This window comes from Chiloscyllium plagiosum, unplaced genomic scaffold (genome assembly GCF_037043375.1).
Source record: "Chiloscyllium plagiosum isolate Xiang-an unplaced genomic scaffold, Cpla_swu_hap1 HiC_scaffold_8, whole genome shotgun sequence".
In the NCBI taxonomy this organism is placed as follows: Eukaryota; Metazoa; Chordata; class Chondrichthyes; order Orectolobiformes; family Hemiscylliidae; genus Chiloscyllium; species Chiloscyllium plagiosum.
The window spans coordinates 19,049,424-19,071,947 of NW_028270146.1; the positions used below are offsets into that span (position 1 = coordinate 19,049,424).

At 40.9% G+C, this 22,524-nt stretch overlaps 3 protein-coding genes across 6 annotated transcripts in view; 2 read left to right on the forward strand and 1 right to left on the reverse strand.

Annotated features, from left to right (window-relative positions):
* Positions 1-8,579, forward strand: part of snw1 (SNW domain containing 1) — a 23,848-nt gene extending 15,269 nt beyond the window's left edge. The window contains exons 9-14 of the mRNA XM_043697037.2: positions 1,437-1,553; positions 1,679-1,820; positions 2,538-2,634; positions 3,412-3,529; positions 6,170-6,333; positions 7,718-8,579. Coding sequence (XP_043552972.1) covers positions 1,437-1,553; positions 1,679-1,820; positions 2,538-2,634; positions 3,412-3,529; positions 6,170-6,333; positions 7,718-7,922 — 843 coding nt within the window. The 3' untranslated portion in view covers positions 7,923-8,579. The remainder of the gene's footprint in view (positions 1-1,436; positions 1,554-1,678; positions 1,821-2,537; positions 2,635-3,411; positions 3,530-6,169; positions 6,334-7,717) is intronic.
* Positions 8,173-21,379, reverse strand: slirp (SRA stem-loop interacting RNA binding protein). Its single transcript, XM_043697042.2, has 4 exons — positions 21,282-21,379; positions 15,100-15,158; positions 8,939-9,046; positions 8,173-8,298 (listed from the first exon to the last, which is right to left on the reverse strand). Exons 1-4 carry the CDS (start codon positions 21,346-21,348, stop codon positions 8,224-8,226), a joined length of 309 nt encoding a protein of 102 aa, XP_043552977.1. The 5' UTR covers positions 21,349-21,379; the 3' UTR covers positions 8,173-8,223.
* Positions 21,354-22,524, forward strand: part of alkbh1 (alkB homolog 1, histone H2A dioxygenase) — a 54,211-nt gene continuing 53,040 nt past the window's right edge. The window contains exon 1 of one of the 4 annotated variants that reach the window (XM_043697038.2): positions 21,354-21,686. In XM_043697038.2, coding sequence (XP_043552973.2) covers positions 21,558-21,686 — 129 coding nt within the window. In that variant the 5' untranslated portion in view covers positions 21,354-21,557. The remainder of the gene's footprint in view (positions 21,687-22,524) is intronic. The other 3 variants (XM_043697041.2, XM_043697039.2, XM_087989626.1) reach the window with 3 other exon arrangements.

Here is a 22,524-nt window from a genome sequence, read left to right on the forward strand (position 1 = left end):
CATTTTGACCAGACCAGGCAAGGACAGCAGATTTCCTTCCCTTAAGGGCTTTGGTAAACTCGATGGTTTATATGATTGTTTCATGATGCTGGTACTGAAATCTGCTTTCTATTCCATATCTATTAATTGAATTTTTAATTATAACAGCTGTGGTGGTATTTGAATCTATATTTCCAAAGCCTTTGTCTTTGGATTATTAACCTAGTCATATTACCCCTAAACCATCATCTTTCCCTAAAATAAAATTCACCTTGTTCAGTTCAGTGCAAAAAAATGCCGTAAGTAATAAATGTTTAATTGAGACTCAATTAAAAGCTTCAGCGTAAGATGTGTCTTAAAGAGTGTGCTCTGCCATAAGAAAGTTGAACTTGCATTTGCAGAGATCTTAATATCACTAGCTAATTTGGATAAAATTTAATCCATTGACATTCTAAAAACTGAACTGGTGATATATATTTAGCTTTGAGTACCCTAGGGAAAAAAACTTTTAGCACAGAAGATAGTACTGCAGTTTGAAAGATGAGGATTGGTCATGTGGATCAAGAAGTACTAACCACCTATAGGAAGGAAATAGGAGTGTGGGACTTAGTAAAGATCAGTCTCCTCTCAGTCTGCCTTACACTGAACTAACCCAAATCCCACATTTGCCTCTGACTATACCAATCACTGATTTTGATTTAAGTTGATCTCAGCAAAATACAGTGCTTGAGGTACACACATGGAAGGCCTCTCTCAATGAGCTAGATGTCCTCAGCATCTCTGCTTACAGGAAATTTGTCAACCTGATAGAACCTCTACAGAATATCCCCTTAGGGTAAATGTTCTTGTCATTATGTTCAGTTAGGATTGTACAAATGTTTCTGAATCTGCTGAAATGTGACTCCAGGCTCATACCAAGGAAGTTGAAAATTGCACTTAATTGAAATGTTGAACCAAGGCTTCAGTGGTTTATCCGTAATTAAACAAAAATAATTCATTCACCTACACTAATATATTGACAAGCTTTATCGTTCAGTGAAGAGCTACTCCAATAAACTCTTAATACTTGTATTCAGTATTTTGTTGATTTCTTAGCATTGAATTTCTGTGTAAAACTTTGTAGTATATTTGGACTGAGGACAGCAGCCAGTTCTTGAATTGGTAGGATTTTCTTCCCTCTGGTCCAGAAGACTTAACTCGTGAAGTTTACATTGCCGATCAAAAGGCATGGAGACTTCCAAATGAGACTGTACAACTCCTTATCGAAAGCCTCATTAAAATAACAGGTGAAAGTTGAAAATTGAGACTCCTGAACTGAGTTAGCTGGCCAGACCTTTAGGATCTGCATTCCCTTTTTTTTATTAAAAAGGGTTTGTGTTGCCTTAATTATCTGATTGAGGTACTGGATGCACCATTTTTTTTTTACAACTCTGCATTGTGCACTTTGTGTGTTCCAGGGCTATACAATTCCTTTGGACAAACGTCTGGCTGCTGATGGCCGAGGACTTCAAACGGTTCACATTAATGAGAACTTTGCTAAGCTTGCAGAGGCTCTTTACATTGCAGACAGAAAGGTAAATTTTTTTTGAACTTCTGAAATGTTGTGAGATATAAGCTAGTTTGTGCGATCTCCATGCTTAACCTATTAAGGTCATTAGAAGCAATTCTATTCCCTAGCTGACTTATGTTCTGTACACAGGCTCGTGAAGCTGTAGAGATGCGAGCACAAGTTGAAAGGAAAATGGCTCAAAAGGAGAAAGAGAAGAAGGAGGAGAAGCTCCGAGAATTGGCTCAGATTGCCAGGGAGAGGAGAGCTGGTATCAAGACTCATATAGAAAAAGGTATGAGACATTTGTAAAGGAAGACCTACATTTGCATTGCATCCATCTTATTGTGCCTCCATTTCACAAACTTGTAATTCTTTTAAGTTCAAAGACTGCCAAGTAAACTTTTTTGAGAGCAGAAAGCACCCTGATGTTGTAGATTATTAAATCTGCTTTCTACAAAATTGTTGGCAACTACATATTCAGTATTGATTAGCTATGTTTCCTTTATAGTTCAAATCCTTAAATGAGCATATGTTTTGTTAAGAAAATGTAAATGCAACTTCAAAAATAAAATCAGCCCAGTTTCATGTTTTAGTGCCACTCTTGGGCAATCTGTTGTCCCGAGCTAATGTTACTCAAACCAGTATGTGCAGACAATGTAATCAGTTTATTACCACCTTTTCAAGCTCTGGCCTCCAAAAGGTTATAATCTTGGTTTGGTGTTGACCATGTGACTTATGTATGTTCTTAAGGACATCACAAACAGAAAATAACTGCATGATGCAACAAATCTGAGCCATTTAAGGGGTTTGTTTTATTTCTAATTTGTAAACTTCCTTAAACCATTAATTTGCATCCCGTTGAAGGAGAATACATCCAAAATGTTTTCATTTCTATTTATTTCAAAAGTCTGACCTTCAGTAGTCTAACACAAAGGGTAGCCTTCATTTGTTTAAACAAAAATCATTTTTTATATTTTATTCATAAAAGTATTGGGTTTTTTTTCTAAAGAGGAAAATGAGACAAGAGAGCGAGATGAAATTCGACATGAAAGACGAAAAGAACGACAGCATGATCGCAATCTTGCTCGAGCTGCCCCAGATAAGAGGTACCTAAGAATTAATAGATAACAATCATGATAAATTTTTGAGAAATGTTGCTTATTTGAGCATTGGATCAGTGCATGTTATAGAAAGTAACATGATTTTCCCACCTCAAAACCTTTGGCCTAGAGGTTATCACTTTTATTTCTAGAAAGAAACTTACAATTATATAGTACCTTTCACATCCTGCAGGTTTATAGGCAGGGAGTGCACTCACTGCTATTTTCTAGGCTTGTAGTGAAATATAGTATTCATCTTGAACACAGCAAGGCTCCACATGCAGCATTGACAAAAGTAACAAGTTAATGTTTTGGTGGTCATCTTTGACATATCATTATTTGACTATGCATCAGAAAATCCCTTCTCTTTCAAATATTGACGTGGAATCTTAGCCTGTTAAGCATATAAGCCCAGTACTACTTGTGAAAGACATTCTTCTTTTACAAAAACTTCTATGCTGGTAATACTCCATTGAAATATCAGCATGGCTTTTGTGCTTAAGTCTCTAGAATGGTCCTTGACTCCACAACACCCTGGCTTTGAGTAGACAGTGTTACCACTGAGCACAGGCTGACATTAGTAAAGGCTATTGGAAGCAATGTAAGTTCATCTTTCGAGCCAACTGGTATAATTTCAGATATGCCTGATATAATGTTTTAGTTAAGTGAGGGTTAGCAATTTTGTAATTGTGGAGAATGAAGCTTTCTAATATCCTCTAACCTGCAACACCATTTTGTGCACTAAATCTGCTGTATAAGTCATTCTACTTATTTAAATATCAGGTCCAAACTGCAAAGGGATCAGGACCGAGACATCAGTGAACTAATTGCCTTGGGTGTACCAAATCCACGTGCATCAACTGAAATACAGTATGACCAAAGACTCTTCAATCAGAACAAGGTAAACTAAAGTGGTTGTTACAAAAGAATATCGGTGGTTTATGCAGTTATCTGTCTTATTCTTCTTCATGGGATTGTCTGGAAAATTTGCTGGTGCTTTAATAGGTTTACCCAGTTGGCTAAGTTTCGCTTCAGTTTAACATCAAATGAACAGAGAAGACATGCACTTGTTACCTTTAGTCTTACTCCAACACTCACCAGCTGGCCACCACCTCCTCTCCCCCTGTGAATCGTAAACAGTAATCGCCCCAGCAAAGGCCAAAATTTGTAATTCTCTAAAAATTTACTTTTTTTTCTCCTTGAAACTTTTGTGAAGAGTGCAAGAGGAGCATTACTGCACATACCCAAAATTGAAGTGTCAAATTGGTGAAGCTACAACATGGAACTACTTGTATACCAAAAAGCAAATGTAGCAATGATAGAGCTAAGCAGTTCTACAGTCGTCATATATAATCTTAAGTTTTGCAGTCCTTTCACGACATGTCATGATTGGTGGTGGACAATTAAACATTTCACTGGTGGAGAAGGGTGTACAAACAATTCCATTCTTGATAATGGGGGAACCTAGCACATCAATGCAAAAAAATGAGGCTGAAGCATTTCCAACAAGATCTCAGCCAAAGTGTCTATCTGATGATCTATCTGGTCTCCTCCTGGGGGTCTCCAGCATCAGATATTCAGCCATGTAATCAAGAAACTGCTGAAGGTACTGGATACTGCAAAGGCTATGGGTCCCTGACAACATTCTAGCAATAGTTCTGAACGGATTCTGGAGCCCAAGTCTTATGTCCCTAGCCAAGCTGGTCTAGTGGTTAAAAATTTGCATCAATCTGACTAAATACCATCCTGCCACCCTACTGTCAATTATCACAAATGATGGAAAACATCATCAACAATGCTATAAAGCAGCCTTCGCTTAGCTATAATTTGCTCACTGGCATCCTGTTTGGGTTTCACCAAGCTACCACTCAGCTCCTGATGTCACTGTCGAGAGCCCTCATCAGGAAGGGCTTGTGTCCGAAACACCGATTCTCCTGCTCCTCGGATGTTGCCTAACCTGCTGTGCTTTTTCAGCACCACACTCCCAACTCTGGTCTCCAGCATCTGCAGTCCTCACTTTCTTCTAGCTCCTGATGTCATACAGTCTTGGTTCAAATATGGACAAAAGAGCTGAAATCTAGAGGTGAAGTGAGAGTGTACTTGCCCTCAACATTAAGGCTGTATTTTAGAGTGTGGCATCAAGGAACTCTGACAACACTGGAGTGGGAAATGGAGTGGGGTTGGGGGTAGGTGGAATTTCTGTGATTGGTGTCATACCTAGTCCATAGGAAGATGGTTGCAGTTGGTCAGCCACCTTAGCTCTAGATTTTTACTGCAGGAGTAAATAAGGCCCAGTAATCTTCAGCTGCCTTATTAGTGGCTTTCCCTCTATCACTAGAACAATAGTGGGCATGTGTAGTACCATTCAACACTCAGATACTGAAGCAGTCCATGTCCAATGGCAGCAAGACCTGAACCATACCCAGGATAGGAGTAATGACTGACAACTAATATTTGTGCTACACAAGTGCTAGGTAATTACCATCTCTATTGAGAGAATCACCCATTACCATTGCTGAATCCCTCATTGTCAACATTCTGGTGGGGGGAGGTTACCTTTGATCAGAAACTCAACCGAATTAGCCATAGACATTGTGGCTACAAAAGCAAGCCAATTGCTAGGCATTGCGAAGGTAACTCACCTTCTGCTTCCCAGATCCTGTTCACCACCTACAAGGCACAAATCAGAAATGTAATGGAATACTCCTGACTTTTGAAGGAGTACAACTTCAATAATACGCAAAGTTTAACACCATCCAGGGCAAAGCAGCCTGTTCAGAATAGCACAGATACTCATTCCATTGGTGTGTAGAAGCAGCATTGTGCACCATCCACAAATGCACAGTAGAATTTCACCAAAGTTTCTACAACAGCACCTTGCAAACCCACAGCCCTGCGATCTAGAAGGACAAGGACATTGGATGCATGGAACACCCAACTGCATATTCCGCTCTCTGCCACTTACTGTCATGACTTGGAATTCTGTTGCCATTGCTTCACTGTTGCTCGGTCAAAATCCTGCACTGCTGCCCTAACAGCATGGTGGGTGTACCTACATCAAATTGATATAGCAGTTCAAAAAGACAGCTCATCACAACCTTCAAGGGCAGCTTGGAATATGTATTAAATGCTGGCCCCGCAAGCAATGCCTATATCCCATAAGTAAAAATAAAATTAGACTTTAAGGCAGTGAAAAGCTTTATAGAACATGACTATAGAAGATTCATAGAGTCTATATGCATGTACTCTAAGAATGGAATGACTGGTCTTAAGACCATTTGTATTTCTAGTGCTGAGGTCAAGTAATTATCTACTGTACATGTTAGTTAAATCTCGTAAGACTAAGAATGGCCTTTTTAAAAATCCATTTGGTTTTCAGGTTCAAATTGTATCTAATAGAAATTACTGAAATCATGTAAACCCAAAACTGCATTCTTTAAGTTAACATGATTCAAGCAAACAAGCAACGTCTTCATTTCTAATGTTTGGTTAGTACTACTGAGAAATTTCTTTTGGATCAAGTCTTGTTTTATGTTGCCAGGGGATGGACAGTGGCTTTGCTGGAGGAGAGGATGAGCTTTACAATGTTTATGATCAGCCCTGGAGAACTGGCAAGGAAATGGCCCAAAATGTGTACAGACCAAACAAGAATGCTGATAAAGACACTTATGGTGATGATTTGGACACACTTATGAAAAATAGTCGGTGAGTTTGTTTTCTTAATGATTTAGTACAAGAATGTGTTTGTATCAACTTTAGTTCCATTTAAGATCAGTGTGATTCTCTTAATCTCACCTGCCGCTGTCTGGTTCCAGAACAATATTAAGCAACAGGCTAAATACTTCAACACAATACTTGTATAAGTCAATGTCTGTTTCCAACCTTTGGCTATTGGTTCATAACTTGTAGTAGAAATTGTGTAAACCCATCTGTTTTTAGGAATGATTGTTTTCTTGAGTTGGTTAACCTTCACCCCTTAAGAGTTGGAGCTTTCAAATAAGACATCAAGGAAAGAGACAATAAGGGTTTTAGCGGAATATTTTCTGCAATAAGATATACTAATATTTCTGGGATATAGGTGAACTCAAATGATGGTCATTGAGAATTCTTCAGTTGCATTAATGTGTACGAAAGTGTCATGACAATGGTAAGTCTGTCAGTTGAATGTTTTTCTTACAGAATCCTTAGTGTGGAAACAGGCCATTCAGCCCAACAAGTCCACACTGAGATAGTGCTAAGATTTGCTTTCCCAACATGCAGTAAGTGTATAAGGTCCCAGGGAGTGTTGCTAAACAAAGAGACATTGGAGTGTAGGTTCATAGCTCCTTAAAAGTAGAGTTGCAGGAAGATGGGACAGTGAAGAAGGCGTTTGGTATGCTTTCATTTATTGGTAAGAGTATGAGAGTTGGGAGGTCGTGTTGCGGCTGCACAGGACACTGATTAGGCAACTTTTGGAATATTGCATGCAAACCTGGTCTCCTGTCTATCGGAAGGATGTTGTGAAACTTGATGTTGCCAGGGTTGGAGGATTTGACCCATAGGGAGAGGTTGAATAGGCTGGGGCTGTTTTCCCTGGAGTGTCAGAAGCTGAGCAATGACCCTCGAGGTTTGTAAAATAGTGAGGGGCTCGGATAGGATAAATAGACAGTCTTTTCCCTGGGGTCAGGGAGTCCAGAACTGGAGGGCATATGTTAAGGGTGAGAGGGGAAAGATATGAGACCCAAGAGGCAACGTTTTCAGGCAGACGGTGGTCAGTGTATGGAATGAGCTGCCAGAGGAAGTGGTGGAGGCTAGTATAATTGCAACATTTAAAAGGCATCTGGATGGTATATGAACTTGAAAGGTTTGGAGGGAAAGTGCTGGCAAGTGGGATTGGATAAAACCTGGTCGGCATGGACGGGTTGGACCGAAGGGTCTGTTTCTGTGCTGTATACCTCTCATTCTATGACCCTCCCCCCAAACCCTGCATTTCCTGTAGCTAATCCACCTTATTTATGCATTCCTGAACACTATGGTAATTTAGCATGGTAGTATTTGCTGTTTTATCCATTAACTGTTGTTCTGTCCATTAACTGTTGTTCTTCCTTAGGTTTGTTCCAGACAGAGAATTCTCTGGCACAGACCGCAGGCAGCGTCGTGAAGGCCCTGTTCAGTTTGAGAAAGATGAAGAAGATCCCTTTGGTCTGGATAAGTTCTTGGAAGAAGCCAAGCAACATGGTGGTGGTTCAAAGAGGCCTGAAAGTGGTCGCTCAAAAGAATATGAACATGAGGGAAAGAAGCGAAGAAAGGAATAGCTGAACTCTGAAGTACAGCCTGTTGCCGCCTAATTCAAACCAATATCCTTGAGAGTTGTTTCTCAACCAACAACAATGAAATATGATGATAGATTACATCTTGGAACTCTGTTAGAGTTCTCTACCGGGCGTTTTATTGACATGTCTGTAAAGTAAAATTCTGTTTACACTTTTTCTAATTGAAAAACTAGAGTAAACATCCTACGTCTACAAAGCAAGATTTATAAATAAACAACGTAAGTCGCAGAAGTCTTTTAAGTCACCATCTTTAATTTAAATTTGGACAAACACCTCAAACTTGTCAACTTGCTGATTCAGTGAGTTTGTTATTTTGTCTGCGTCCTTGAGGCAATTTTCTGTTTCTCTGAACTTGAAGCTGTGAAGAGAATAAATTTTTAATGAGTTATCCAATTTCAATTTCTGCTTTAATGCATTACCAACATTATCCCCATGGAATCTATTGCTGTAAATTGTTGCTTTAGAACTCAAGTTTAAGTTACCTTATCTGCACAGTCCACAATACTAACCAGGTGATTAGGAAGCAGTCAGCACTCAAGCTGTTGGATAAAATTGGCCTTTGTATCATAGGTTACTGGCTAGTGCCACTGTTTGGTAGCACTTCTGTTTACTTATAAAATAAAGCAAATCTTTCTTGTGCATTTGATTTTTTTTGCTATCAGGGACGATGATGTTTTCATTTGACTTAATTAACACTGAGCACATACACAACTTATACAGCAGTTAATCCAGTAAAGCATTCTCTACTTCTGCCCAACCTCGGGTGATTAATACTGCATTCCTTTTTAAAGCTTGTTAATTTTCACACTATATATTGTGGTTCCAGATACTGTAAACCAACAAAAAAAATTTACACCTGAAACAAGCACTTGCCAGAACCTGAAAATGGCACCAGGTTTAAAAGTAGCTTTTTTAAAGAATCTATATAAAGTTAATTATAGAAAAATGTTTGTAAATCCATTAATTGGAGTACAAATAAATCAGTGTTCTGAAACTACCTTTGCCCCTTCTGTGACATGTGGTTCTTTCTGCAGTGCATTCTGAAATCCTTCTTCTGTATTGAAGCCAACCCAGCAGAATCCTTTGTGAAATCCAGTTTCTTTGTCCTGCAATATCAAGTTCCATAGTGCTGAACTTTACAAATTTCAAGAACAGTTCACAAACATGTAAGGTGGAGTTCACTTTTGGTAATGATAACAATAACCCTTCCCTAACATTCAATCTGAAGTTTTCCTATATTCTAATGTGCATTTGTTACACTTAGTGATACTTCACCAGCTCCTCTTGATGTGCACCAGACTACTTACGTGACATGCAGCTTAAATAACCAACCCATCACCTTCAACTTCCTCCACAGAATCCATAACTCTCACCATTGATTTTGCTACCTCCTAATTCAGGATAAAAAACACTTTTGCAGCCATGATGTGCCATTCACCCCATAAATTCAGTTTCAGCACTCTTAATCCCTTGTTTCCATGTCTGTTCATCTGCTAAATCCTTTATGCCTCTGTCAAGCTTAATTACAAAAACAAGCTAGAGGATGAGCAACTGGCATCATTCACTTTTTCATTGAGACTTCCATTCCAATTTCTCATTCACAATTTTTAGCTTACAACTAACTCTCCTTCAGACCTTGCCCCTACGTTTAGTATAACCACTTCCCACATACATGGTATGTAATCATTAAGAAGCCTCCTCATGGTAGCTGGATTCCTTTAAGTTTATTCACAATAGAGGATGGCTATTTCAAGGGTTAGTTAAGAATCAACCATATTGCCATGGGTTCAAAAATGAGAAGAAGCCTATTGGTCAGACCTTGTAAAAGATGGTAGATTTCCTTCTCTAAAAGACATTTGTTACCAAGATGGGTTATGACAATACAGTAGTTCCATGGTCATCTTTTAAATTTCAGATTTAATTAATAGCATGTAAAATATGATAAAGAGTTCCAAATGTGTGTTAATGAATGGGGTGTCCAGATCTCTAGATTACCAGAACATAACCACCAGCTCTCATCCATGTCTAGAATCATTGAATACGAGCGCACAGGAACACAAAAGCATGCATATCAAAATTGTTCCAGTGTTTTACTCCAAATGATATTATTGTACATGAGAGGATGACAATCATATTTTCATTTCTCCTTTTCCTCAAATAATATACTTCGCTTGTATCATGAAGTAGTGTTCACTTATATAATATAGTGCAGATTTGTTTTCTAATTCATAATCTTAAGTTTGTCCTTGACCTGTGGCCATTTTGGAAAACATAGGGTTGAAGAATAGACATGATTGTATTGAATGATTGAACAGGTTGAAAAGTCTATTCCTGTGCCTCATGCTCTTATGAAACAATGTCAATATAACCCTGTGTAGCTTAGAACACCTCAGCCAAAATCATTGTCCAACTTTCTCACCTTTAATGAATAAAAAAGCCCAATTTCTTAATTGTCTTCACAATAAGTTCTCACCCTCCAGTAATCTTCCAATTGCTTTATCCATAATTCCCTTTCTTCTCCAGAATCATTCAAAGTTTTAGCATCAATGTCATGTAGAAAAAGGCTACTGATCTTTCCTATACATACCAGCCTTTCTAAAAGGAGGAAATCAGGCAGTTTAAATTCTCCAGCCCTACTAATTCTCTCTTCAGATGCAAAGTCTCATGAAAATCACCAATGAATCAATTTTGAAACTTTTGGGTCCGAACCATTTGCTCTATTTTTAGAAATTCATGTCACCACTGGTTCTTTTGCAAAGTACCTTAAGATGGAAATCCCCCAGTTCTTGATATTCTCTCCCCATCTCTGTACAAACCTCTCATGATTTTGACTGTCTCTAATAAATTTCCTGTCAACCTACTCATTGAAAACAGTCCCCAGTCTATCCATATAACAGAAATTTCTCATCCTCAGAACCATGCTACTAAATATTTTTGGAAACTTCCTAAAGTGGATGCCCCAAATTGGTCACAAAACTCCATTTGAGGCCAAATTAATGTTTTATGAAACCTTAATCATACCTCGATTGCTTTCGTACTCAATACCTCTATTTATAAAACCCAGGAATTTGTAAGTCTTCTTAAACCACTTTCTCTACCTGCCCTGTCAACTTCAACTGCTGTGCATACATATCTGCAGGTTTCTCTGTTCTTGTACCTCCCCTTTAGAATCAAACCTTTTGGAATAAGGAGAATGAACCTAACACTTCACATTTTTCTGCATTAAGTTTAATTTGCAACATGACAGATCCTTCAATCACCCTGACAATGCCAGTGAAGTTTAGGACTACCTTCCTCACAGTTCACAATATGGTACTTAGTCATCACAAATTTTGAAATTGCATCTTGCATACCTAAGTCAAGAGCATTAATGTCACTGTTAATGACTCTTGTAGCTCCATCCCAAAAAAATTAATATCTGAAATTTTCCAACTTAAGATGTGTTACCTTCTATATTCTTCAAAAAACAATCATATTTTTAACATTAAACTACACCTGCTCATCTATCCATGTTAGCCATTAAATATCCTTTAATGTAAATTTTAAAAATCATCTTTGAAAGTAAGATACTGAAAATAAAAAGCAGTGCTCTATGCAACATGCCTGACCAGTTTCTCGTCCAGGACTCTGTCAAATATGAAATGCCTCAATAGTGCATCAAGAATTTGAGGACTCTACAGTATTGATTACAGAAACTGAAAAATCTAGTCTAGGAATTGTGAACTTGCAGCGTGGGTTGGTACCTGGGACTTCGATGTTGTGGCTATTACGGAGATATGGGTAGAACAGGGACAGGATTGGCTGTTGCAGGTTCCAGGGTTTAAATGTTTTAGTAGGGTCAGAGGTGGGGGTAAAAGAGGGAGAGGTGTGGCATTGCTTGTCAAAGATAGTATTACAGCTGTGGAAAGGACGATGGATGAAGACTCGCCATCTGAGGTAGTTTGGGTTGAGGTTAGGAATAGGAAAGGTGAGCTCACCGTTAGGAGTTTTTTTACAGGCCTCCTAATAGTCCTAGAAACGTAGAAGAAAGGATTGCGAGGATGATTCAAGAGAAGAGTGAAAGTAATAGGGTGGTTGTTATGGGGGACTTTAACTTTCCTGATATTGATTGGGAAAGCTATAACTCAAGTTCGTTAGATGGGTCAGTGTTTGTCCAATGTGTGCAGGAGGGTTTCCTGACACAATATGTAGATAGGCCAACAAGAGGTGAGGCCATACTGGATTTGGTTCTGGGTAATGAACCAGGCCAGGTGTTAGAATTAGAGGTAGGTGAGCACTTTGGGGACAGTGACCACAATTTGGTGACTTTTACTCTAGTGATGGAGAGGGATAAGTGTGCACTACAGGGCAAGAGTTATAGCTGGGGGCAGGGAAATTATGATGCGGTGAGGCATGACTTAGGATGTGTGGCTTGGAAAAGTAAGCTTCAAGGCAAGGGCGTAATTGATATGTGGAGCTTGTTCAAGGAGCAACTATTGAGTGTCCTTGATAAGTATGTATCCGTCAGGCAGGGAGGAAAGGGTCGTGTGAGGGAGCCGTGGTTTAATAAGGAATTGGAATCCCTTGTTAAATGGAAGAGGGCGGCCTATGTAAAGATGAGGCGTGAAGGTTCAATTGGGGCAATTGAGAGTTATAAGGTAGCCAGGAAGGACCTGAAGAGAGAGCTAAGAGCAGCAAGGAGGGGACATGAAAGGTCCTTAGTTGGTAGGATTAGGAAAAACCCTAAGGCTTTCTATAGGTATGTCAGGAATAAAAGAATGACTAGGGTAGGAATAGGTCCAGTCAAGGATAGTAGTGGGAAGTTGCATGTGGAGGCTGAAGAGATTGGGGAGACATTGAATGAATACTTTTCGTCAGTATTCAATCAGGAACAGGACATTGTTGTCAATGTGAGTACTGAGTCACAATTAAGTAGAATGAATGGCTTTGAGGTATGTAGGGAAGAGGTGTTGGAAATTCTGGAAAGGGTGAAAATAGATAAGTCCCCTGGGCCTGATGGCATTTATCCTAGGATTCTCTGGGAAGCCAGGGAGGAGATTGCAGAGCCATTGGCCTTGATTTTTATGTCCTCGTTGTCTACAGGAGTAGTGCCAGAAGATTGGAGGCTAGCAAATGTGGTTCCTTTGTTCAAGAAGGGGAGTAGGGATAACCCTAGTAACTATAGGCCGGTGAGTCTCACTTCTGTTGTGGGCAAAATCTTAGAGAGAATTGTAAGGGATAGGATTTATGAACATCTGGATAGGAATAATGTGATCAAGGATAGTCAGCATGGTTTTGTGAAGGGCAGGTCTTGCCTCACAAACCTTATTGAATTCTTTGAGAAGGTGACTAAGGAGGTGGACGAGGGGAAAGCGGTAGATGTGGTGTATATGGATTTTAGTAAGGCGTTTGATAAGGTTCCCCATGGTAGACTACTGCAAAAAATACGGAGGTATGGCATTGAGGGTGAGTTGGAGGTTTGGATTAGGAGTTGGCTGGCCGGAAGAAGACAGAGGGTAGTAGTTGATGGCAAAGGTTCATCTTGGAGTGCCGTCACTAGCGGTGTTCCGCAAGGATCTGTTTTGGGACCATTGCTGTTTGTCATTTTTATAAATGACCTGGAGGAGGGGTTAGAAGGTTGGGTGAGCAAGTTTGCGGATGATACGAAAGTCAGAGGAGTTGTAGACAGTGAGGAAGGATGTGGCAGGTTACAGCGGGATATAGATAAGCTGCAGAACTGGGCAGAAAGGTGGCAAATGGAGTTCAATGTAGCTAAGTGTGAGGTGATTCACTTTGGTAAGAGTAATAAAAAGATGGGGTACTGGGCTAATGGACAGATACTTGGTAGTGTGGATGAGCAGAGGGATCTTGGTGTCCATGTACACAGATCTTTGAAAGTTGCCACCCAGGTAAATAGTGCGGTGAAGAAGGCATATGGCGTACTGGCTTTTATTGGTAGAGGAATTGAGTTCCGGAGTACTGAGGTCATGTTGCAGTTGTATAAGACTCTGGTGCGGCCGCATCTGGAGTATTGTGTGCAGTTTTGGTCGCCATACTATAGGAAGGATGTGGAGGCACTGGAACGGGTGCAGAGGAGGTTTACCAGGATGTTGCCTGGTATGGTAGAAAGATCGTATGAGGAAAGGCTGAGGAACTTGGGGTTGTTTTCATTGGAGAAAAGAAGGTTTAGGGGTGACTTGATAGAGGTGTACAAGATGATTAGGGGTTTAGATAGGGTCGACAGTGAGAATCTTTTTCCACGTATGGAGTCAGCTATTACAAGGGGGCATAGCTTTAAATTAAATAAGTTCCATATCCGCCACAGATTCACCTGTACCTCCACACATCATCTATTGCATCCTCTGTACCCGATGTGGCCTCCTCTATATTGGGGAGACAGGCCGCCTACTTGCGGAGCGTTTCAGAGAGCACCTCTGGGACACCCGGACCAACCAACCCAACCACCCTGTAGCTCAACATTTCAATTCCCCCTCCCACTCCACCAAGGATATGCAGGTCTTTGGACTCCTCCATCGTCAGACCACAGCGAAACGACGGTTGGAGGAAGAGCGCCTCATCTTCCGGCTAGGAACCCTCCAACCACAAGGGATGAACTCGGATTTCACCAGTTTCCTCATTTCCCCTCCCCCCAGCCTGTCTCAGTCAAATCCATCAAATTCAGCACCGCCTCCCTAACCTGCAATCTTCTTCCCGACCTCTCCGCCCCCACCCCAATCTGTCCTATCACCCTCACCTTGACCTTTTTCCACCTATCACATTTCCGACGCCCCTCCCCCAAGTCCCTCCTCCCCATCTTTTATCTTAGCCTGATGGACAAACTTTCCTCATTCCTGAAGAAGGGCTAATGCCCGAAACGTCGATTCTCCTGTTCCCTAGATGCTGCCTGACCTGCTGCGCTTTTCCAGCAACACATTTCCATCTCTGATCTCCAGCATCTGCAGACCTCATTTTCTCTCCCTCATTATGGGCATTTAAGCGGGCATTGGATAGGCATATGGAGGATAGTGGGCTAATGTAGGTTAGGTGGGCTTGGATCAGCGCAACATCGAGGGCCGAAGGGCCTGTACTGCGCTGTATTCTTCTATGAATGCAAAGCAAACTTCAACTTGTATTCATTTGAGCAGACCAAAAATTCTAATCCAGCCAAGCAAATACTCACAAATGGAAGAAGACATTTCTTGACTTGTCCAAACTGCCCAAAATATTCTTTGATTTCTTCTGCAAAAATGAAGAGAATCACTTAATATTGTATAAATCATGTTTCAAGAAGAATACGGTAAATAAAAAGCAACAAAAACAGAAATTGTCAGAGAAGTTCAGCAGGACTGGCAGCATCTGTGGAGTTAACGTTTCAGTCCCAATGACCCTTCTTCAGAACAGTAAGTGGAAGGAGTGGACAGCATGATCCTAAGGACTGCCATTCAGTATGATCATGGCTGGTCTTCTGCTTTAATGCCATTTTGCTAGTGCATTTTATATCAACTAATATTCAAAGTATAAAAATCAAAGTATTTGATCTTTGAGGGTATTCAACTTTAGGGCATTCAAAACCGTCAGGTAGATTTTTTTTCCCTTTATCTTAGCATAAGAGATGAATCACTTAAGACTAAGGTTAAATCCCCATTTTCTAGATTCCTTAGCCAGTGTCTATCATGTTCCTTCAAAATACTCAATGTTTCAATGCCGTACCCTATCTTCAAAAGTCCAGACAGCACGTACACAATTTACTCAGCCTCTCAGAGGTTGTTGAACCTAGTGAACCTTTGCCAGACTGCCTCAAAGCCATGTATCAGTCCATCTTTTAAAACTGCAGACCAAAATTTCACACAGTACCAGGTATGGCTTTACCAAAGCTTTGTAAAAATATAGCAAGACTTCTTTGTCTTGTATTCCAATCCCTTTGCAGTGGACACCAATATTTGACTCGGCAAATGCTCACTGTAGCTATATGTAATATTATGTTCTTGAGTTTAGTCAGAACCCCATGAACATCAACATTTTCAAATACTGAGTTCTGAGGAAGAGTCACTCAATCCAAAATGTTAAAACCGATTCCTCTGCATTGCAAGCTGTCAGACCTGCTGAGCTTTTTAAGAGTCAGAGAGATGTACAACACAGAAACAGACCCTTCAGTCCAACTCATCCATACCAACCAGATATCCCAACCTAATCCAGTCCCACTTGCCAGCAACCAGCCCATATCCCTCCAGATGCCTTTTAAATGGTGCAATTGTACTAGCCTCCACCACTTCCTCTGGCAACTCATTCCATACACATACCAACCTCTGCGTGAAAAAGTTGTCCCTTCGATCTTTCTCATATCCTTCCCCTCTCACCCTCTAGAGCTTGACTCCCCCACCCCAGGGAAAAGACTTTGTCTGTTTATCCTACCCATGCCTCTCATGATTTTATAAACCTCATAAGGTCACCGCTCAGCCTCCGATGCTTCAGGGAAAACAGCCCTAGCCTATTCAACCTCTCCCTATGGGTCAAATCCTTCAACCCTGCCTACATCCTTGTAAGTCTTTTCTAAATCCTTTCAAGTTTCACAACATCCTTCTGATAGGAAGGAGACAAGTGCACTCAATATTCCAAACATGGCCTAACCAATATCCTGTACAGCCACAACATGACTTCTCAACTCCTATACGCAGCACCTCGTATTTATCTGAATTAAACTCCATCTGCCACTCCTCAGCCCACTGGCCTATCTGATCAAGATCCCACTGTAATCTAAGGTAACCTTCTTCGCTGTCCACTACACCTCCAATTTTGATGTCATCTGCAAACTTACTAACTATGCCTCTTATGCTCACATCCAAATCAATAATAGAAAATGATGAGAAGTAGTGGACGCATCACTGATCCTTGTGGCACTCCACTGGTCACAGGCTTCCAGTCTGAAAACCAACCCTCCACCACCACCCTCTGTCTTCTACATGTGAGCCAGTTCTGTATCCATATGTCTAGTTCTTCCTGTATTCCATGAGATCTAACCTTGCCAACCAGTTTCCCATTGGGAACCTTGTCAAACGCCTTGATGAAGTCCATACAGATCACGTCTATCACTCTGCCCTCATCAATCCTCTTTGTTACTTCTTCAAAAAATTCAATCAAGTTTGTGAGACATGATTTCCCACGCAGAAAGCCATGTTGACTATCCCTAATCAATCCTTGCCTTTCCAAATACATGTACATCCTGTCCCTCAGGATTCCCTCCAACAACTTGCCCACCACCGTTGTAAGGTTCACCAGTCGATAGTTCCCGGACTCGTCGTTACCACCTTTCTTAAATAGTGACACCATGTTTGCCAACCTCCAGTCTTCCAGCATCTCACCTGTGACTATCGATGATGCAAATATCTCAGCAAGAGGCCCAGCAGTCACTTCCCTATCTTCCCACAGAGTTCTAGGACACACCTGATCAGGTCCTGGGGATTTATCCACTTTTGTGCGTTTCAAGACATCCAGCACTTCCTCCTCTGTAATATGGACATTTTTCAAGATGTCACCATCTATCCCCCTACATTCTATATTCTTCCATGTCCTCCTCCACAGTAAACACTGACGCAAAATACTCGTTTAGTATCTCCCCTATCTCCTGTGACTCCCCACAAAGGCCACCTTGCTGATCTTCTCTCCCTAGTTACCCTTTTGTCCTTAATAGATTTATAAAATCCCTTTTGATTATCCTTAACCTTATTTGCCAAAGCTATCTTGTGTCCCCTTTTTGCCCTCCTGATTTCCCTCTTAAGTATACTCCTACTGCCTTTATACTCTAAGGATTCACTCTATCTATCCTGTCTATACCTGACATATGGTTCCTTCTTTTTCTTAACCAAACCCTCAATTTCTCTAGTCATCCAGCATTCCCTACACCTACCAGCCTTTCTTTTCACCCTAATAGGAATATACTGGACTCTCGTTATCTCATTTCTGAAGGCTTCCCATTTTCCAGCCATCCCTTTACTGCGAACATCTGCCCGCAATCAGCTTTTAAAAGTCTAATACCGTCAAAATTAGCTTCCCTTCAATTTATAATTTCAACTTTTAGATCTGTTCTATCCTTTTCCATCACTTTTAAAACTAATAGAATTATGGCTGCTGGCCACAAAATGCCCCCCCCCCACTGACACCTCAGTCACCTGCTGCAATTTGTTTTTGTTTAACAGTTTCAACCTTCTTGCTCTGCAATAAAAAGCATCTCAAGCCTGATGATAACTAGTTATAAAGTCACAGATTCATTCAGCATTGAAATAAACCCTTCAATCCAACTCGTCCATGTTAACCAAGTTTCCTAAACTATCAGTAGTCCCACTTGCCTGCATGTAGCCCATAACCCTCAAAACCTTTCCTAAGCATGTGTTACGACACAGGGTAAACTCTCCTGCTTTAAACCAGCAACACAGAAGAGATTTATCTCATGTGGTAATCTGTGAAAATTTGAGAGGACAAGCACAGAATAGTTAACTAACAACTATTTACAACTCCATCCTCTAACCTAATGTTTACCTTCCCCTTCCACAGTACAAGTCCAATAAAACTCCCAATTAAGATTTACAAAACAAAACTTATCGCAAAACTAGGCAGCTTTCAGTTCTATTTGGATCTCCCAGAGTCTTCTTTTTAGGGATCCTGCTTCAAGGTTACTGATCGATTAAGGTACTTTTGAGAGCTATTTTTTAGGCAGTCATTTTACATGCTTGTAGCTGGGCAGTTCTCCTCTCAATTGTTCAATTTTCCCCAGTCTTATACCCACCCCCACAAAGCTTCAGATTGTGTCATTGGCTTTTAAGATTGTCAATATACTAAATTCAAACTGGATTGGAGTTTGATATTTTTCGGGGTATAATTTAAACTGATTGGCCAAATTTGAACATGGTGTGTCATTTCCAGGCAACCAGCTAATTTAGCTTCTGACCAAGTGTTACATTGTTACCTTATTGAGAACACTTGATGCTATCAGGTAGCTCTACCAGCTTTTAACTCTCAAAAGGTACAGTACACCCACATCTTCATAACACATGTACCTGTCCAAATGTCATTTGAATATTATTAAAAATGTATACCTGTATCTGCCACCATTTCTGGCAATTCATTCAACATACAAACCACCCTGTGTGAAAAGTTTACCCCTCAGGTCTCTTAAATATTTCTTGTCTCACTTTAAAACTATGCCCCTAGGTTTGAACTTCCCCACCCTAGGGAAAACATCTTTGCTATTCACCTCATCTCTCCCCTTCATGATTTTATAAACGCCAAGAAGGTCAACCCAACCTCCTACACTCCAGTGAAAAAAGTCCCAGCCTATCCTTAACATAAATCCTCCAGTCCCAGATACATCCTCTCTGAACCCTCTGCAATTTAATAATATCGTTCTAATAGCAGGGCAACCAGAACTGTACACAGTACTGCAAACTGTGGCCTCACCTACATCCTGTACAACCTCAACATGACATCCCAAATGCTGTATTCAACACTCAGAAATAAGTCAAGCAGGCTAAGTATCTTCTTAATGCGCCCTATCGACCTGTTGCACAGCTTTCAAAGAACTACCCCTGGGACTCCATTCAACAACACTACCTAAGGTCCTACCATTTACTGTACAAGTCTTGCCCTTGTTTGTCTTACCAAAATGCAGTACCTAATTTTTCCAAATTAAAATCTATTGGCACTTCTCAGCCTGTTGGCCCAATCAAGATCCCTTTGTAATCTTTGATGACCTTGTTCACTGTCCACTATAGCATCAATTTTGGTGTCATCTGCAAACTTTCTAACTTATCATCCAAATCCCAGAGTATTTACAGCCAAAGTTGCTTTTGAAAAGTAAATTCATTTGCAATGTAGGAAACCTGAAACCAATGTGTCTAAGCAAGCTTCTATTCTAGTAAGGTAATGTTAAAAGATTACATTGTACTATCTCTCTGGACAATAATGTAATGTTAAAGGGTTAAACTGTACTGACTTGCTCCAAGAAGCTGAACATTCGGGGGGGGGGAAGCAACATTTTGTCTCACAGACAGCATGCAGGAATGTGGAAGACTATCCATTGTAACTCACACTTCTTTTAGGCAGCCATTCATTACTATTCTACTGCTAATATCAAATTAAACTTATTCATTCCCTTCCATTCTGAAATGCTTTCATTGCCATTCGCCAGCCAATCAAATTCATTTGCATGATCATCCCCAGAAGCTAGGATGTATCACATCTACATTGTCTTGGGGAATCACTGAGTCAGAAAATCAGTTGCAGAAGATTCCCCAGGATTAGGGCATTTACATTATCTGACCAAAGGGTCTGTTTCCATGCTGTACATCTCTATGACTCTATGGTCATTAATCCTATCATTGTAAGTGGGGCAACATGTCATTATGGCAGGGTGGCCAGAGTACCTGTGAGCATTACCAACTGACCTGTCTAAAGGGTACGTGTTGTTTCCTTTGTTCAGGACCTCTTGACTGAACTTTGCACACCTGCGAAGAGTGTCAAAGGTGTCACCTAGCTTGTACAAGCTTTAATAAACTGTAACTGTGCGCACAAATTGCATCTTGTGTGTGAAACCTCAGGAAAAGAACCTAACAGAAATGTTGCAACAGAATAATCAGTGTTAAAATGAACTCAGACACCAGAACCATTCAGCTCAAGGATGGAATACTAATATGTAAATGAGAAATATGTAACTAATCAATGTTTCTTATTAGAACTCACAAAAGATCAGACAAGCCTTTAAACAGTTGGCACTGAGAGGATGTTCCCCGTCATGGGGAAATCGAGAACTTAATGGGCAGTTTCAAATTATGGGTTATCCCATTTAAGACGGAAATAAAGAGGAATTTCATGTCTCAGAAGGTCACTGGCGTTTGGAACTCTTCCATAGAGAACGATAAAATTGAGTCACTGAAAATATCCAAAGCTGAGCCAGACAAATTTTCAATCAACAAGAGAGTTAAAGGTTTATTTTTGGGTGGAAACAGGGGCGGGCAAATAAATAGAATTCAGGCCACAATCAGATCAAACACGATCTTATCGCATGGTACAGAGGCCCAAACCCTCCTGCCCTTAATTCTAATGATCCTTTGAACCAACCCAGTCTGGGAATTACCACAGTAAAACGGCGAATGGTAGATATCTGAAACAAAGACATGAGATTGCTGGAGAAGGATTTGGTAACACCTGCACAGAGAGAGAGTGTCAACCTTTCGATTCCAGTGACCCTTCTTCAGAACTGGTTGTTGGAAACCACCAAAACAACTGCTTCAAATCTACCCCCATTAAAGAACTTCCGCTCACAGTCGCGACCAATACTGGGAGAGGGTGATAGTAGTATCTGTCACTCACTGCTTGCCAAAAACCAGGGAATCCGCGACACGAAAATCTCCAAACTCTTTCGCGAAGGAGCCGCCATCTTGTAACGGCCGCCTGGGCCCGCGCGCTGACCTTCGACCTCCCCTCGTCAGTGTTAAAAATAAGTTAAAGGATTAAAGTTTCTGAAGTCAGCTGCATATTGAATATAACTCAATTTCAAGATAGGGCTGGGGCCGTGAGTTTATAAAATCGAAGCGGTGAATAGATGTGGCGGGTTCAGTTGTTGTTGTCGTCGCCGGGCTGCAGCAGATGGCGGCCGCTCTCCTGGAGCAGGGTGAAGATGCCTTCAGGAGGCTCTTCAAATATTACAAGAGGCGCCAACCCCCGCCCGATTTCTCGGGGATCGTTGACTTCTCCAGAGCGCAGCAGACCTGTAAAGTAAGTGCTGGAACTCGACAAAAAATCTTTAGTGTTGACGGTCCACTCTCTTTTCACCCTATCCCGAAAAGAATGCACGCAAAGTATTTTGTTGGCTTGTAAATATAAAATCCAGATAGTCATGGAAAAGGTTGTTTTAGACTCTTCATGGGTAAATACTGAACGCATTTGCGTGATTTCTTTTTTGAGGTGATCTTGCTAAACCATAGAATACTCTTAAGGGGCTTGGAGTCACAGAGATGTACAGCACGGAAACAGACCCATCTGTCCAACTCGTCCATGCCGACCAGATATCCCAACTCAATCTAGTCCCACCTGCCAGCACCCAGCCCATATCCCTCCAAATCCTCCCTATTCATATACTCATCCAGATGCCTTTTAAATGTTGCAATCGTACCAGCCTCCACCGCTTCCTCTGGCAGCTCATTCCATATGTGTGCCACCCTCAATGTGAAAAAGTTGCCCTTTAGGTCTCTTTTACATCATTCCCCTCTAACCCTAACATGTATGGGCTCTAGTCCTGGACTCCCCCACCCTAGGAAAACACCTTGTCTTCAAAGTTTGTGAGAAGATTTGTAGCTCGGGTGCTCGTTGCTGTGGTTCTGTTCGTCGAGCTGTAAGTTTTTGTTGCAAACGTTTCGTCCCCTGTCTAGGTGACATCCTCAGTGCTTGGGAGCCTCCTGTGAAGCGCTTCTGTGGTGTTTCCTCCAGCATTTATAGTGGCCTGTCCCTGCCGCTTCCGGTTGTCAGTTTCAGCTGTCCGCTGTAGTGGCCGGTATATTGGGTCCAGGTCTATGTGTTTGTTGATGGAGTTTGTGGATGAGTGCCAAGCTTCTAG